The 16,445-nt window shown below is 43.7% G+C and overlaps 1 protein-coding gene across 1 annotated transcript in view; it reads left to right on the plus strand.

Moving 5' to 3' along the window:
- The window catches only part of LOC117449657 (uncharacterized), a 71,567-nt gene that overhangs the window by 22,469 nt on the left and 32,653 nt on the right, over positions 1-16,445 (plus strand). Inside the window, exons 8-12 of the mRNA XM_071203667.1 lie at positions 36-470; positions 628-1,074; positions 2,089-2,523; positions 7,838-8,278; positions 10,382-10,810. Coding sequence (XP_071059768.1) covers positions 36-470; positions 628-1,074; positions 2,089-2,523; positions 7,838-8,278; positions 10,382-10,810 — 2,187 coding nt within the window. The remainder of the gene's footprint in view (positions 1-35; positions 471-627; positions 1,075-2,088; positions 2,524-7,837; positions 8,279-10,381; positions 10,811-16,445) is intronic.

Genomic DNA, 16,445 nt, shown 5'->3' on the forward strand with positions numbered 1-16,445 from the left:
GGTACATGCAATGACACATGTTTGTTATCATGCAGCTTCAGGAGGACCTACAGAGGTCCAGGATTACAGGACCAGGAGCGATGCTATGAGACACTGAAGAGACAAGAAAAGCAGCTGTTTCTGGATTTATGCCTGAAAGCAGCTACTCTCATTCAAGGAGAAAGCGTTCACAATGAAGTGAAAAACCTCATCTCTCTGTTTTCTTTTAACTGTGATATGCATAACATCCTTCTGGATTTGTATCAACATGTCAAAACTCAAGAGAATTCAGCTGTCATTCAACTGAAGCCATTTTTCCAGTCAGTTCCTGCAGTCTGGTCCATAGACCTCTCACAGAGAAAGACCTCCATCCTGCTGGAAGTGCTGAGACTCCAACCAGAGAAGAAACAAGTGGAGCTGAGAGGCTGCTCAGATGGAGAGAGTGAAGTGAGGACTTTGCTGCAGTGTCTGCCTTATATCTCACAGATCAGGTAAATGGTCATCTTTCTCAAAATAAGCTGCTTCATTTATTTTGATTCTTGGTGCATGCAGATTCAATTTAACATAAGTTAAACCACAGCTGATGGAGAAAAGTTTGTATTTGATAGAAACCTAACATCACAATCTCTTGATTCCTTGTGTTTTCAGTTTTGTGCCTCAGATATCAGAACCTTCAGGTGAACTCCAGTTCTTTGGGACTTTGTTCTGTGCAGCAGCAGAGAGAGAGCAGCAGACAGGAGAGAAGACACTGCAGCTGTTGTTATCAGTGTGCACATATCAAACAATAGCTTTAACCAACATAGTTTCTTATTATTTTAAGAGGAACCCTCAGTGTGATTTCCTGCTGGATCTGTACTCCCACCTGAAGGACTATGAGACTGAAACAGGCCTGAGTGTCCTTCCATCCTTACAGTCTGTTCTCCAGTCATCTTCTGCAGTCTGGTTCATAGACCTCTCACAGAGAAAGACCTCCATCCTGCTGGAAGTGCTGAGACTCCAACCAGAGAAGAAACAAGTGGAGCTGACAGGCTGTTCAGATGAAGAGAGTGAAGTGAGGACTTTGCTGCAGTGTCTGCCTTATATCTCACAGCTCAGGTAAATTAGACAGATAATCTACTTGTATTAATATTGTGTATATTTATTCAGATTCTGAAATATAAATAAACTGGTAATCGACAGTGTTTCAAAAAATACATTATTGTCATTCACAAATAAAGATGATTTAGATAAAGCTGAATCAAATCAGTATCACTTATCACAGTCTTCTTCCTGTTTGGAATAATGAAATAATGTGAATCATAAAAAGCATAATGTTGCTCTAATACAACAAGACAGTCCTGATAATACCTCCTCATACTGGAGCTATCTGAATAAAGTATATTCGGGATTAACTGTAATAGACTTAGGAGCTGATTGATAGATTCATTATCCGGCCAAAATATTGTGTTCAGCCAATAAATGTCGTGTAACTGAGCAGGATGTTTGAACAATGATTGGTTAAGACGACTGAATGAGGGGATTTTACCTAAGTGGCTTATTAGCAATTAAAGAAAACTCTCTGTCATCAGGAAGTGAAAATGTTATCACTATGAAGAGATGATTATGTACAATAAGCGCTGTTTAATTTTCATGGAGTTTTAAATAATGATAGATGTTAAAATGTGTGATCCAGTATTTACAGCTTTTCTGCTAAGTGATGAAAAATGTTTCGGTAAAGTTTCCCTTTCAGTCCCACTTGTTGGTTTAGGAGTGGTTTTCCAGTATAAAATACATCCTTTAATACAGAGCTGAGGAAACACCTTTGAAATCTGACTCTTGGTTCATTAAACATTTTGTTAAGTATCTAATTTCCTAAAGTTCCTCAAAGACTCACTTACAGCCCTGTTAACAGCATGTTCACTTTAATGTTCAATTAATTAATTTTACTAAATGATTCCCATTAACGGTACTTGTAAGCTTTTAGCCAATACACTCCTTATCAGTAAAGCATGGCTCTTTGTGTACTGTTGACATCATCTGATAACATGTTCAACCCTTACATCAATACAAATAAATACAAATCCCAAATTTTGATCAATAAACTAAATGTTATCTTAATTCTTGTTCTAGTTACTGTCCGTGGTTTGGAGACTCAGGTGGAATCCAGTTCTTTGGGACTCTGTTCTGTGCAGCAGCAGAGAGAGAGCGGCAGACAGGAGAGAAGACACTGGAGCTGTTATCATCAGTGTGCACATATCCAACATTCCCTTTTACTGACAAACAGGGTTATGAAGAATATCAGTGTGATTTCCTGCTGGATCTGGCCTCCCACCTGAAGGACTATGAGACTGAAACAGGCCTGAGTGTCCTTCCATCATTACAGTCTGTTCTCCAGTCAGCTCCTGCAGTCTGGACCATAGACCTCTCACAGAGAAAGACCTCCATCCTGCTGGAAGTGCTGAGACTCCAACCAGAGAAGAAACAAGTGGAGCTGAGAGGCTGCTCAGATGGAGAGAGTGAAGTGAGGACTTTGCTGCAGTGTCTGCCTTATATCTCACAGCTCAGGTTGGTGGGACCATTACTGTTTATTTTATGATATTAGTTTTTCTATGTGGATTTCTTAAGAAATACAAAATGAATGGCATCTGATTGTGGCCAGTGTTTCGGAAATAGAGAATAATCATTCACTTCTGAACATGATTGTTACGTCCCCACTGGGGGATGAGGAAATGTAACACACACCAGTTGGAATTGGTAATAATTATAATGAGTTTATTAAATAATGTTGTAACAAAGATGGAAGGCATGCAGCCTGAAACAAACAAAAGGGCCAAAAGGGCGCCGGTTTCAATGAGGAACCAACAAAGAGAGGACTCTAATAAGGGAGCCTAATTAAATACAAAGAAATATAGACTAACAAACAAACAACAACAACAAAACAACCCTCACTATCCAAGTGGTACAGACTAACGAAAGGAGACTGTATGAAAACACAGCTATACTATAGGACAGGGATGGGGATCCTTTTTCCTCTCAAGGGCCATTTCAATTTTTCAACATCCTCCGATGGCCGTACTAATTATTGACCTCTGCTTAAAAATACAGAAATCACAGCCCATTCATTTTGCCTTTCTTTCAGGCTGTGCAAAGAAAAAGCAACCTCTTAATCCAGATATCTCACCATGACTCGCGTATGCATGCACGTGCACGGTTGTGGCATGACCACCAAAACAGAAATATATGGACACAAGATGTGTGCACATGATTTAAAGTGGGGGGGGACCCTAACATCCTCTAGGGGGGTCTGGTCTGCTCCCCCGGGAAGATTTTTTTTTTAAATGTTGAAGTTAAAAGCATCAATCTGGTGCACTTTGAGAGCAACATTAAGAGATCTATGGATACATCTCTCAACACCCATATGAAACAGAACTGTAAGCAGCTTTTTCTTTATGGATACTTTAATAATAATAATAATAACTGATATTTCTATAGCGCCTTTCAAGGGACCCAAGGTCGCTTTACAGGAATAGGGCAAGCACAAACAAAACAAAACAAAGGTCAGACAGACAAAACAACAGATCGATTTAAGGACCGAAAGCCTTGATAAACAGATGGGACTTGAGGGCCCTTTTGAAGGCGTCCAGTGTGGGGATGTTGCGAATCTCTGCAGGGAGAGCGTTCCAGAGGGTGGGGGCTGCCACACTGAAGGTTCTCAGTTTGGTGCGGGGGGTGGTGAGCAGGCCAGAGTCTGAAGACCGCAGGTTCCGGGGTGGGGCATGTGGGTGGAGGATGTCCGATAGGTACTGGGGGGCAAGGGCATGGAGGGACTTGTAGGTCAGGAGGAGGACTTTATAAGTTCTGCGGAACTTGACCGGCAACCAGTGGAGGTGGATGAGGGTGGGAGTGATGTGCTTTACAAATCACTCCCCTTTCAAACTGTATTCTTGTTTATTAATAACAACTTTTATTTTACTGTCATAGTATTTTATACCTGTTTACTTTATTCTCTTATTTTTTTATAACTATAATGATCATATAAAGATGTGCCTTTACCTCACTGGTTGGAGAAAAAGCTTCTTATATTCGTTAGCATAGCTAGCTAACCAGATGCTAATAACAACAAAGTTATTGACTGTATGATCAGTATGACCGATGAACAGATCGCCACCGGGCTTTCAACTAAAGACACCGCCACGCAAAAACTGCAGCATGTGTACGGCTCCATGGCAACTGCAATGTTTGGAAGTGCCGGAGCGGCGTTCTGGTGCTCTCCGTCAGAACTGCACCCCTGTCAGACGAGACATATACCACGTGATGACATGTTAGGCTCGTGTTGTGTTCAAGGACCCTGACCTTGGCCAGGAAAAACAGGCACTCGCTTGTTTAATTTTTTTGAGGTCTAGATTTCTTAATTTTTTGCGTGTGTTTATAAATTACCTCGAGGGCCGTACCAAATGGTCTCGCGGGCTGTAAACGGCCCGGGTGCCGGAGGTTCCCCACCCCTGCTATAGGACAACAGTCAACATAATACTAAACTAACCTAGGCACATCTAATCACAACAATACTAATACGGACCACACAAGTTAACCACTTTTAACAGAATTATCACAGTCAAAGAGCAAGTAGCGAGAGGTGTCTGTTCACACAGCAGAGCCTGCCGACTGATCGTTGTCCCCAGGCTTTGTAGTCGTCTCCCGGAAGGTGCATGCTGGAGGTGTACTGGGATTGGAGCGCGTCGGGCCCGGTAGCTCCAATCACATTCTTCGGGGCGGACCAGGAGATGGGTAGCTAATGCCAACAATCAGGGCAACCGCACAGCTCATTTACATATAACCCAGGCAAAACATAATTAACAGGACCGGGGAGGCGGCGGCCGTAACACCCCCTCCCTTAAGACAAAAACCCACAGGTTTTGTGAAACCATACACACTAACGAACCTACCTAATAACACACACACACACACACGAACATCACTAAACCAACCTGGACAAAGCATCTGCCAACACATTCTCTGAGCCCTTTTTATGACGGATATGTAATGTGGTAGTCCCGCACGATCAGAGCCCATCGCATGAGACGCTGATTGTCTTGTACATGCGAGACCAGAATACGAAGGGATCGTGACAAGTAAACACAACAATTGGCCAAAGGCTGGATCCAACTTAAATCTCAAAATGCTGTAGAGCTAACACCAAAACAAGGATGAATATCCGATAGACTAGCAGACGCTCTCGGGTTACCGGGAGAGTCGGACTGTTGGGAGGCTTGTCTGAGCCGGCGGGTTGTGCTGGCTCAGCGGCATCCTCAGGAGGAGGGGAAGCCACAATTTCTGGCTTTTCCTCTGACACAGCTTCATCTGAAAGCATCGACACAAATACAGGATCAGACAATGAGACCTCAGAGTCACTATTACGCGCCTGTGCACTAGGGAACATGTTGTGATTTGTTTCTGTTACCTCGAGTCGGGTGACTCTGCGGACTGAGGAGAGTCCAATACTGCAGGAGTCATCTTACCGCCCGCAATGTCATTTCCCATCAGAAACACTATACCTCATGTAACGCGGGACACACAGCGACAGGGAAAAAAGGGGGATTAGTTTTGATTGTACATGTACGTTGTGTACGGGCCGTGGGATATAACCCATCTCAATGCCGCATAATGTGGAGCCGTAGCCACAGGCTGACTGTTCAGAAAAGGGCAGCGCAGAGTCAACAATCAGAGACTGTGAGCCTCCCGTGTCTCGCAAAATGTGCACAGGTCTCTGATCGGCAGACTCACCAGTTAAAGATACTAACCCGTCAAATACAAAAGGCTTAAAACAGGGATCTATCCCACTGTCTTCAGTGTCCGATGCAGGCCAGTGGATGACTCTGCTTTAATCAGGCCAATGCCTTTTGGCGGTGACATGTTTTGCGGCTGTTCTTTACGCTTCAGAGATACACAGTTCGCAATGACATGTCCAGGTTGGTGACAGTAAAAGCACTCTCTCTCCTCTCTTGTTACATTAGTCACATTTAATGGCTGAGTAAAGGGTACGGCTGACACACGGCGTCGGCGTGACCTCAGTAAAGAGAGAGGAAAACAGAGATTTATGAGTCAGCACATATTCATCAGCTAACACAGCAGCAGGAGAGAGTGAATTTACCTTTTGCTCATTTAAATACACAACAATGCGATCAGGCAAACATTTCTTGAACTCCTCCATCATGATCCATTCCCTCAGAGCAGAATAATCTGCATCTTTAAATGAGGCTATCCACTTAGCAAACAACATTCCCTTTTCCCTAGCAAACTCTACGTGTGTTTTATTTGGACCCTTCCTATGGTGTCTACATTTCTGTCGGTATGCTTCTGGAACTAGTTCATACACTCTGAGGATGGCAACTTTAACCGAGTCATAATCCAGACTATCCTCCAACGAAAGAGCAGCAACCGCTTCCTGAGCTTTCCCATGAATTTTACAACTGTGTCTGCCTGCTCTGCACTTCGTATTTTGCCTCTAACTGGAGACGTGCAAGGCGGACCTTAAAAGCCCTGACACACCAGGCCGAAATCGGCCGTTTTCGTTAGTCGGACGACGAAGTATGCCCTATCTCCCAAACTCAATTTGGTGTGTCCCGCACCGTCGGCCGTGACACGCCTTATTTGGCCTTTCATGGCCTGTCGGCCACAGGCAGTCGGACAAAGAAATCACTCTGATTGGCTGTTCATCTAGCGAATCAGTGCATGAGAAGTGAAACGGTTGCTTGAGAATGTCTTCCACAAGCAACACTCCAATGGCTGATAGCTCAGATCAGGGCAACCGCACAGCTCATTTACATATAACTCAGGCAAAACAGAATTAACAGGACCAGGGAGGCGGCGGCCGTAACAATGATGGAGGTGAATAATATTTCCCAGTTCAGTCATTATTTAAAAGCACAGTCTTCTACCAGTTGAGAATAATGAAATGAATTGAATCATAATGAGACAACTTAAGCTCTGAGACAGCAACAGCATCATGCTCATGCCTCATTCAGAAATAAAGACACATACAAACATAAATAAATGTGCTGATAAAACTGCTATCAGCTTTTTAAATCATCTCTGAAATCTTTATTTAAAGCTCACTATAACAGACACATGAAAAATCATAACTTATAGTCATCAGAGACAGAGGAGGTGTCTACTGGCTGCTACTTAGAAATTATTTATCTAATACATCATATTCCAATAACTTGTATAGACTCTTATTGCACTATGTAACTATTTCACTTTTTTTTTTACTATTTTTCTTTTATTATTTACTATATACTTGCACTATTTGTTTCTGTTTTATTGTGTTGCACTGTTGGAGGAGCCTGTGACCTAAGATTTTCATCGTCATAAATACACTGTATGACCAATAAAAGCCTTGAACCTTGAAGGGGTTACTAAACTCTGATTCACATTTGTATTATCTCAGCAGCAAAGTGAAGAGTTTAATGATGTTCTCTTCTACATGATAGTGACTCTAGATGTTGTTGTTCCACGTTTTACATTATTATATTGGGAGTATCATTTTACATACAAAACTCATTCACAAAGTAAAATCACCTCAGGTGAACAGAATCGCTGGGAAGCAAATAAGAAGTGATTGGAGAAACAGGATTAGTGTCTGTGTTGTGAGTCAGTAGAAGAGCTAAGTGATGACATGTGTTGTGAAAAGGTTCATTTACTGAAAGCTTCCAAATATGATCCTTTTAACGGCATAGTTACTTCAATATGAGGTTGATTGACTTTACTGTGTTTTGCTCAATGGCAGGTATTTGTAGACATTTAGCAGAAACACTCCCTATCAGAGTCTTTCTCTGCTGTTGACATCGTCTGATAACAAACTGTTCAATTCTCGTTCCAGTTGCTGTTTGAGAGTCTCAGGTGGAGTCAAGTTCTTTGGGACTCTGTTCTGTGCAGCAGCAGAGAGAGAGCGGCAGACAGGAGAGAAGACACTGGAGCTGTTATCATCAGTGTGCACATATCCAACATTCCCTCTTCCTCACATATCTGATCCTGATGATGATGATAAAGAAAATCAGGGTGGTTTCCTGCTGGATCTGTACTCCCATCTGAAGGACTATGAGACTGAAACAGGCCTGAGTGTCCTTCCATCATTACACTCTGTTCTCCAGTCCGCTCCTGCAGTCTGGACCATAGACCTCTCACAGAGAAAGACCTCCATCCTGCTGGAAGTGCTGAGACTCCAACCAGAGAAGAAACAAGTGGAGCTGAGAGGCTGCTCAGATGGAGAGAGTGAAGTGAGGACTTTCCTGCAGTGTCTGCCTTATATCTCACAGATCAGGTTGGTGGCACCATTACTGTTTATTTTATGAAGTTGATTTCTTAAGAAATACAAAATGAATGTCATCTGATTATGGGCAGTGTTTCAGAAAGAGACAATAGTCATTCACTTCTGAACATGATGTAGATGAATAACATTTCCCAGTTCAGTCATTATTTAAAACCACAGTTTTCTACCAGTTTGAGAATAATGAAATGATGTGAATCATAATGAGACAACTTAAGCTCTGAGACAGCAACAGCATCATGCTCATGCCTCCTTCAGAAATAAAGACACATACAAACATAAATAAATGTGCTGATAAAACTGCTATCAGCTTTTTAAATCATCTCTGCAGCTTATCAATAATCAGCTGTAACAAAAACAAATGTTATTGTACAGATAGAAGAGGTTGCATCTCTTTTAATTTAATCAAAGAGCAAATCAAAAAATAAAGGTATAACAAGTAATACTACATTCATCTACCTCTTTAACAGCTACTAGATTAAACTTTACTGACACTAATGAAACTTCTAAAGACTGTATAGTGAGCATAAAATAAAGATTTCAGACACATGAACAATCATAACTTATAGTCATCAGAGACAGAGGAGGTGTTACTAAATTTCTAATTCACATTTGTATTATCTCAACAGTTTAATGATGTTCTCTTCTACATGATAGTGACTCTAGATGTTGTTGTTCCACGTTTCACATTATTATATTGGGAGTATCATTTTACATACAAAACTCATTCACAAAGTAAAATCACCTCAGGTGAACAGAATCGCTGGGAAGCAAATAAGAAGTGATTGGAGAAACAGGATTAATGTCTGTGTTGTGAGTAGGGTTGCAAAATTCCGGGAATTTTCAAAGATGGAAACTCTCCACGGGAATTTATGGGAATAAACTGGGAATTTTCTAAATTGAAGGTTGGCTCTTCATAGGGAACTTAAATATAGTTGGGGAAAGTATATTTTAGCATAATCTTGACTAAAACAAACAGATGCCATTCAAGTACACTTGAGTATCCATGCCATAGCACACTGCTCACTGCATGGCTATTGAGACCACACAAAGGGTCGCAACAGGCTCACAAATGTGAGAGTGGAAAAACTGGTTGACATTCGGGCAAACCTAAGGCTCTTTGAGCCGGACACAGAGCCATCCCCAACAAGGCTGGACAGTGCAAACCAGTCTCACGGCATTTCGTGTTCACCAACACGATTTTTAATCTATTGATTCGTGTTCACCAACACGATTTGCCCCTTTTTTTCGTGTTGCACAGCACGATTTTATAAGCAATGTATTTCTACTGCCTGCAGCACGTCTTTTTCTCCGGTCGGGTCGTGGGAGACCGGAAGCTGTGTGGTTCATAAAAACATGTTCTTCAGCTGCAGCTGATTCAGAACGCCGCTGATTCAGAACGCCGCTGCTCGAGTCCTCACTAACACTAAGAAAGTGGATCACATCACTCCTGTTCTGAAGTCTTTACACTGGCTTCCTGTGTGTCAAAGAATAGATTTCAAAAATACTGCTGCTGGTTTATAAAGCACTGAATGGTTTAGGCCCAACATACATTTCTGATCTGCTAAATTATGAACCGTCCAGATCTCTCAGGTCTTCAGGGACTGGTCAGCTTTCTGTCCCCAGAGTCAGAACTAAACATGGTAAAGCAGCGTTCAGTTATTATGCTCCAAATATCTGGAACAAACTCCCAGAAACCTGCAGGTCCGCTGCAACTCTTATTACTTTTAAATCCAGGCTGAAGACTTTTCTTTTTGTCGCTGCTTTTAATTGAACTAATCACATCTTAGACTGCACTGTAACTTTTATCCATGTATTTTCTTTTAATGTTTATTTTATTAGCTTTTCTTTTTTAATGCTTAATGTCTTTCATTTTTTGTAAAGCACTTTTAATTGCCTTGTGTTGAAAAGTGCTATATAAATAAACTTGCCTTGCCTTGCCTTAACGGCATAGTTACTTCAATATGAGGTTGATTGACTTTACTGTGTTTTGCTCAATGGCAGGAATTTGTAGACATTTAGCAGAAACACTCCCTATCAGAGTCTTTCTCTGCTGTTGACATAATCTGATAACAAACTGTTCAATTCTCGTTCCAGTTACTGGTTTGGCGAGTTAGGTGAAGTCAAGTTCTTTGGGACTCTGTTCTGTGCAGCAGCAGAGAGAGAGCGGCAGACAGGAGAGAAGACACTGGAGCTGTTATCATCATTGTGCACATATCCAACATTTCCTCTTATTGACAAATGGGGTTATGAAGAATATCAGTGTGGTTTCCTGCTGGATCTGGCCTCCCATCTGAAGGACTATGAGACTGAAACAGGCCTGAGTGTCCTTCCATCATTACAGTCTGTTCTCCAGTCAGCTCCTGCAGTCTGGACCATAGACCTCTCACAGAGAAAGACCTCCATCCTGCTGGAAGTGCTGAGACTCCAACCAGAGAAGAAACAAGTGGAGCTGAGAGGCTGCTCATATGAAGAGAGTGAAGTGAGGACTTTCCTGCAGTGTCTGCCTTATATCTCAAAGCTCAGGTTGGTGGGACCATTACTACAACAGCATCATTATCATTCAGAAATAAAGACACATGGACACACATAAATAAACTTGCTGATAAAACTGCTATCAGCTTTTTAACATATCTCTGCAGCTTATCAATAATCAGTTTTAAAAAGAACAAATGTTATTGCACAAATAGAAGAGTTGCATCTCTTTTAATTTAAATATAGTGCCATTAAAAGTATAAAGGCACAACAAGTAATACTACATTTATCTATCTCTTTAACAGATACTAGCTTCAACTTTACTGACACTAATGAAACTTCTAAAGACTGTATAGTGAGCTTTAAATAAAGATTTCAGACACATGAACAATCATAACTTATAGTCATCAGAGACTAGGGGTGTAACGGTTTACATATTCGTACCGAAATATATACGATATGGGCCCTTCGGTTTGGTACACATGTGTACCGAAGTGTACCGAACGAATATAACATTAAACGTAAAAAATTGAGAGCGTGAAAAACATTTTGGAAGTAATCTCAGGTGCTGCGTCGCAGCGTTCGAGTATAGCATGTTCCTGCAGCCCATGCTCCGGGGCTTCTGGAACGCAGCGTTCAGTGTAATTTCAACGCGTCATAGAGCGTAATAGAGTGGCGAAGTCCCTCTGGAGTTGTCCAATATGGCGGACCATCTTGCACATGCGCACTGCAGATCGGGCAGGGCTGCAGATCGGGTAGTGACAGTCACCTGTATACATACCGGTATATGGTACGTCCCTTCCAAATCGGGGGAGGCAACTGGCGGTCCCGCAACCCGAACCAGCTGTCCAACCTCCATGAGAGGACACTCCCGTCGGAAGTGGCTGGGCTGCCCGCACCGCCAGCAATCCTGCCCTGACGTCTGAGGAGCCCCCCGTGGTGCCGAACGACCAGAAGCATAGGCCGGACCCTGGGGAGAGATAAAAACAGGAGGGTAAGGTAGGGCTGGTGGGGAAAGTGTCGGGGCTGCGGGGTTGGGGTCATGTGTAGTGCTGCGTACCTGGACTCACATTCAGGTTCAGGTCCGGACTTATAAGTCCGGACCTGAACCCATGGCTTGTGTCAAGTTGTGTGAGTAACTAAAGTGAACTTATTGTGAGCTAATTATCAATTGAAAATTAACTCATAATCAACTCAAATTCAAACTCATCAGGTTTATTGTGCTCCCTTCCAACTTGTGTCTACATTTCTCTACAAAGTACAAATGTGCCACTTAGTCTACAAATGACTTATGACAGCAACTACAGTGAACTACTACAAAGTTCAAACATTTATTTCATTTACCAAACTAAAGTAACCAAACAGTCCCTGAGCTGACTGAGCCTAAATCCCTAAAACGTTGCTGAAAGGTAGAGTGTAGAGTAGACTATACGCATCACACTGTTACACACCTAATATACAGTATAGGCTACACTCTAGTGACTGTACAGTCAGAGTGTACTGTACTGTCTGTGCACCATGTATTTTCTACAACTCTACAATACATACTGTTAGAAATTAAAATCAATGTTGATATGGCGTAATTTTGAATTAAAAACACTAATTTAAATCACTTTTATTCTGAAAAAACTGAAAGTTCACACTATTAACTTAAAACTTTTATTCTGAAAATTCTTCACTTCCGGTTAGCATTAGCATGTGGCGAAATTCTACGTTTTCAAACCGTAAATCGAAGGTGAAATGACATGTGATGTTGTACACTGAGCACACTGGGATTAGCACTCATTTATTGACGCTGAATAACGTTTATCAGGGAATGTTTAAATAATCACAGACACCAGAATATACGTAAGTGCTAGTTTTTTTGCGAGTCCAAGTACCGGTTCCTGACGTTCCGGTTTTAACCGGACTTGAACCGAAACTTTTTACAAGTCCAGTACCGGTTCGGCGTACCGGTACGCAGCACTAGTCATGTGGTGGTGGGGAGGGAAGGGCAGCTGCTCCCGGAAACCTCCTCCTCGGGGCTGGGACGGGTCGGCCCGCTGAAACGGCTGGTGGTCGGGGGCTCCTCTTTCATGCTCCGCCGGGGAAGCGAGAGGTGGTCCTCCGCGAGGACGGCGGCTGCTTCCAGGTTGGCGGGGCGATGGCACTGGACCCAATTCGCCGTCGAAGATGGCAGGCCGGCGATTAACTGCTCCAGCGCCACCTGCCCGGTCCTCGCGCTGGCTCGAGGCGATCCCGAGCAGAGCCTCGCTCTGCTGTCGCTGTAATGCCGTGGTGGTCTCCTGCATGTGAGCGAGACGTTGGAGGGCCTGCCCCAGCGGGGTTTCAACTTCCGCCATGAAGTCCCTGTTCAGGCGCCACTTTGAGCCTCTCCGCTCACACAGAGTTCAAATATGGACGGAAAGAGCAGGTTTGTGTAACACAGGCGTTTATTAGCTCCAAACAAAAGTATCCACGGGTCTCCAACGTTGCCCGTGTGGCAACCTTCACATGTCCTTTTGCCACCTTCCAGGATCCCGCCTACTGCAACAGCCCAGAACCAGGTTACGACATGCTTTTATTCCCGCACTGATTACCTGATTCCGATCAGCTGTCTGGCCTCCGGCCGAGCCACTCCCTTCACTCCAGCAGCCGGCGCCCTAACCACACCCCGCTGCCACACTGATTAATCAAATCACCAGCCAGTATTTATGTTCTTCTGGTTGCTGTGGAATCTGAGAGGGGGATTTGCTTGATTTGACCTGTTATTTCCTCTTTTTGTTTGCCTTCAAACATGGTCTCCATCACTTCAGTCATGCATTCTTTTATACTTCAGTTATTATCCAGTGGAAAGTCCTTACCTACTGGCCAAGTTAAATCAAAGTGGTTACTTTTTTTGGCTGGGCAGTGAAGTTTTACACACCGTCTTATTTTACTTTACTTTACTTAAAACAGTTTTTTGGGGGCAGACCCCCTCAAAGAAAAAAATATATTTACACATGTAAGGTCATCATCTTAACAGTTTTGTATGCTCATCTGTGAGCAGAGCATCAAGTTGACATGTCTATTACAGCTGAATGCAGCGATTACCATTTTGTTAACCAAACGCCTCACAAACTTATTAAGATCAACAGCTTTAGAGCGTTTTGATTCAATGCTGAGTCCAGCCAAACTGAGAGTCTCTTCTCTGTTATTGTAGACCGCAAATACCTCATTCCTTCAGTACTTGGGTCCGAATGCTTCTCGTTTTGCGCCGTTCAAATGAAATCGCCGCCAATCATATTTCCACGCTCGCGCCAGGGCCGGGGGAGGGGTTACAAGGCGTGCGTCTTGTGCTGCATTCACTTGCACTCGGACATTAGAGACTTTCTCTCATGTGGTCTGATGAGCCACAACTTTTCTTTCAAAACAAAGCTACCAACTGGGGTGGCAAGGCCTATTTTTAGGGTGGCAGTTGCCACCCCATGCCACCCCGGTAGGTTAAACTAGGCTACTAGCTACAGTACAGATGCAACTAGATGAGCTGTTAACTCTCGCTCTGACTTTTTTTTTTTAAACACACATGCATTTTTCCCACCCGCATTCCGCGAAGACCCGCCCTACTGTGCCTCTGATTTGCAGACTGTTGGCGGGGGAAAAAAACGCTGACGGGATGCTGAATGTGATTGGACCAATGCGTTGACAGACACACACAGACAGTGGAACAGGACATGCAGAGCATGTTTGCAGTGGACATAGTGGAGAATTTTGACTCGTGGCGATGTCTCGCAGATAACACAGATAATACATATGAAAAGTATAATTTGCTCAGAGTCCAGAGACAGTTGTGGTTCGGTCCGGATCCGGACCAGAGTCCGGACTTTGAGGATGCCTGCCATAGACTGTATGCTCACACCGACGACAACAACAACAATGGCCGATTGTGCTCCAGCTTCCTCTGTACCTCTTCGGAATACCATATTCCCAGTAGGTAGCTGGTCTCTTCAGTGGACCACTGCTGCTTGTTAAGTTTCTCCATCGTTGTGTACAAACTGGATAAAACACGGGCTTTTTGTTGTTGTTCAGGAGTTTATCCTGCCCCCGCCTCGACGTAGGCGTGACGTATGCGGTGCTTTTGCTCTATCCGGAAAAAATGTTGGTGCTTGAAATGAACCGGATTCCGGAGCTAATGCGGCTTTCACACCAGTGCTTTTCAGTTTATAGCTCCGAGCGGGAGCTTTTCTGGTTCAGCTCCGGTTTCCCTTTTCAGCTCCCGCTCTGTTCACACCGCCCACTGGCGCCCCAGAGCTGCCCCTGCTGCGTCATGACGTCACCGTTTACATCGCTGATTTGCTCCCCAACGGCACCCATTACGGCGCTCACAACAACAACAACAACAACAACTGCGTCGGGTCGATGATCGTGTTGCTTTTAATCACACGAAGCCAGAATAAATTGAATAACGACTTCTCCAACCTTATACTTTGCTCCAGAGTGCCGTGGTTCATTGTTTATTAATGTGTTTCTGCAGCATCTACCGACCGCTGCAGTGCTGGCTGCTCTTCCACGGGAGTTTATTCTCCCGTTAGCTCCCGGTTAGCTCACACTGCAGCGGCCGCTCTAAAGTATTCACTGTCCGACTCACACAAGCAGCTGATGCATATCCCCAGTTCCCCTTAGCCTAAGTGAATGTGTGTCAGTCTGAATTGACACTGTTTGGTATCACAACGCTGTTATGAAAGTTTCTCTGGTATAAAACGGGTGATGTTGGCATAGCAACTGAAGCTAAACTGACTACTTGCATCCGATAGCTGCAATAATACAAAACAACACCTCCCTCCACAATGATCGATAGCAGTGAACGGATGGTCAAAGTAAGGTACAAATAAACAGCATCACACGAAGCCTGGTTAGTGTTGCCTGACTTTATAAAGTGTGTTTATAGGCACTACTGCTTGTAGGCAGGCATAACAGTCGACCCATGTTCAGGGGAGGTGGGTTTAGTTTCCTGCACGCCTCGACGTAAGCGACGTCGCCTCTTAGCTCCGAAGCTCTTGCCTCTGGACCGACAATTTTTTGGAGCTGGAAATGAAGCGGATTCCGGAGCTAAGAGCCGGCGCCGCTGCGGTGTGAACAGGAAAACCCGGCGCTTTTCAGGCTCTAGCTCCGAGCCGGAGCTGAAAAGGCGCTGGTGTGAAAGGGGCATCAGAGGCTGCTCCGCTGCGGTGTGAACAGGAAAACCCAGTGCTTTTCAAGCTCCAGCTCCGAACCGGCCCTGAAACACCGTTGGTGTGAATGAGGTATACGAGACAGAGGAGGTGTTACTAAACTCTAATTCACATTTGTATTATCTCAGGAGCAAAGTGAAGAGTTTAATGATGCAGGGCTCGACAGTAACGGTTGCCAGGTTGCCATTGGCAACCATTCAGAAAAAACCAGCAACCAGTTTTTAACATAAAGAAATAAGGACAGCAAACAGCTAAATGTGCACCCCAAAATAGATGAATGTTAATTATTTGTTGTATTAAGAGTGATATTTAATCATTCGGAACCTGATACTTAAGTTGCACGTGCATTGGTGTGATTACGGAACCAGAAAGCGATGCACGTTTACTCGCGTGCACGGTGTGCCGTGTGTTTGTTTTACAAAAAATGGCGAAGCAAATTAAGTTGTTTGACTGTGGGGTAAAACGTTCGGCCAACCCGTCAACATCTCAAACGAATG

This window comes from Pseudochaenichthys georgianus, chromosome 7 (genome assembly GCF_902827115.2).
Source record: "Pseudochaenichthys georgianus chromosome 7, fPseGeo1.2, whole genome shotgun sequence".
Lineage (NCBI taxonomy): Eukaryota > Metazoa > Chordata > Actinopteri > Perciformes > Channichthyidae > Pseudochaenichthys > Pseudochaenichthys georgianus.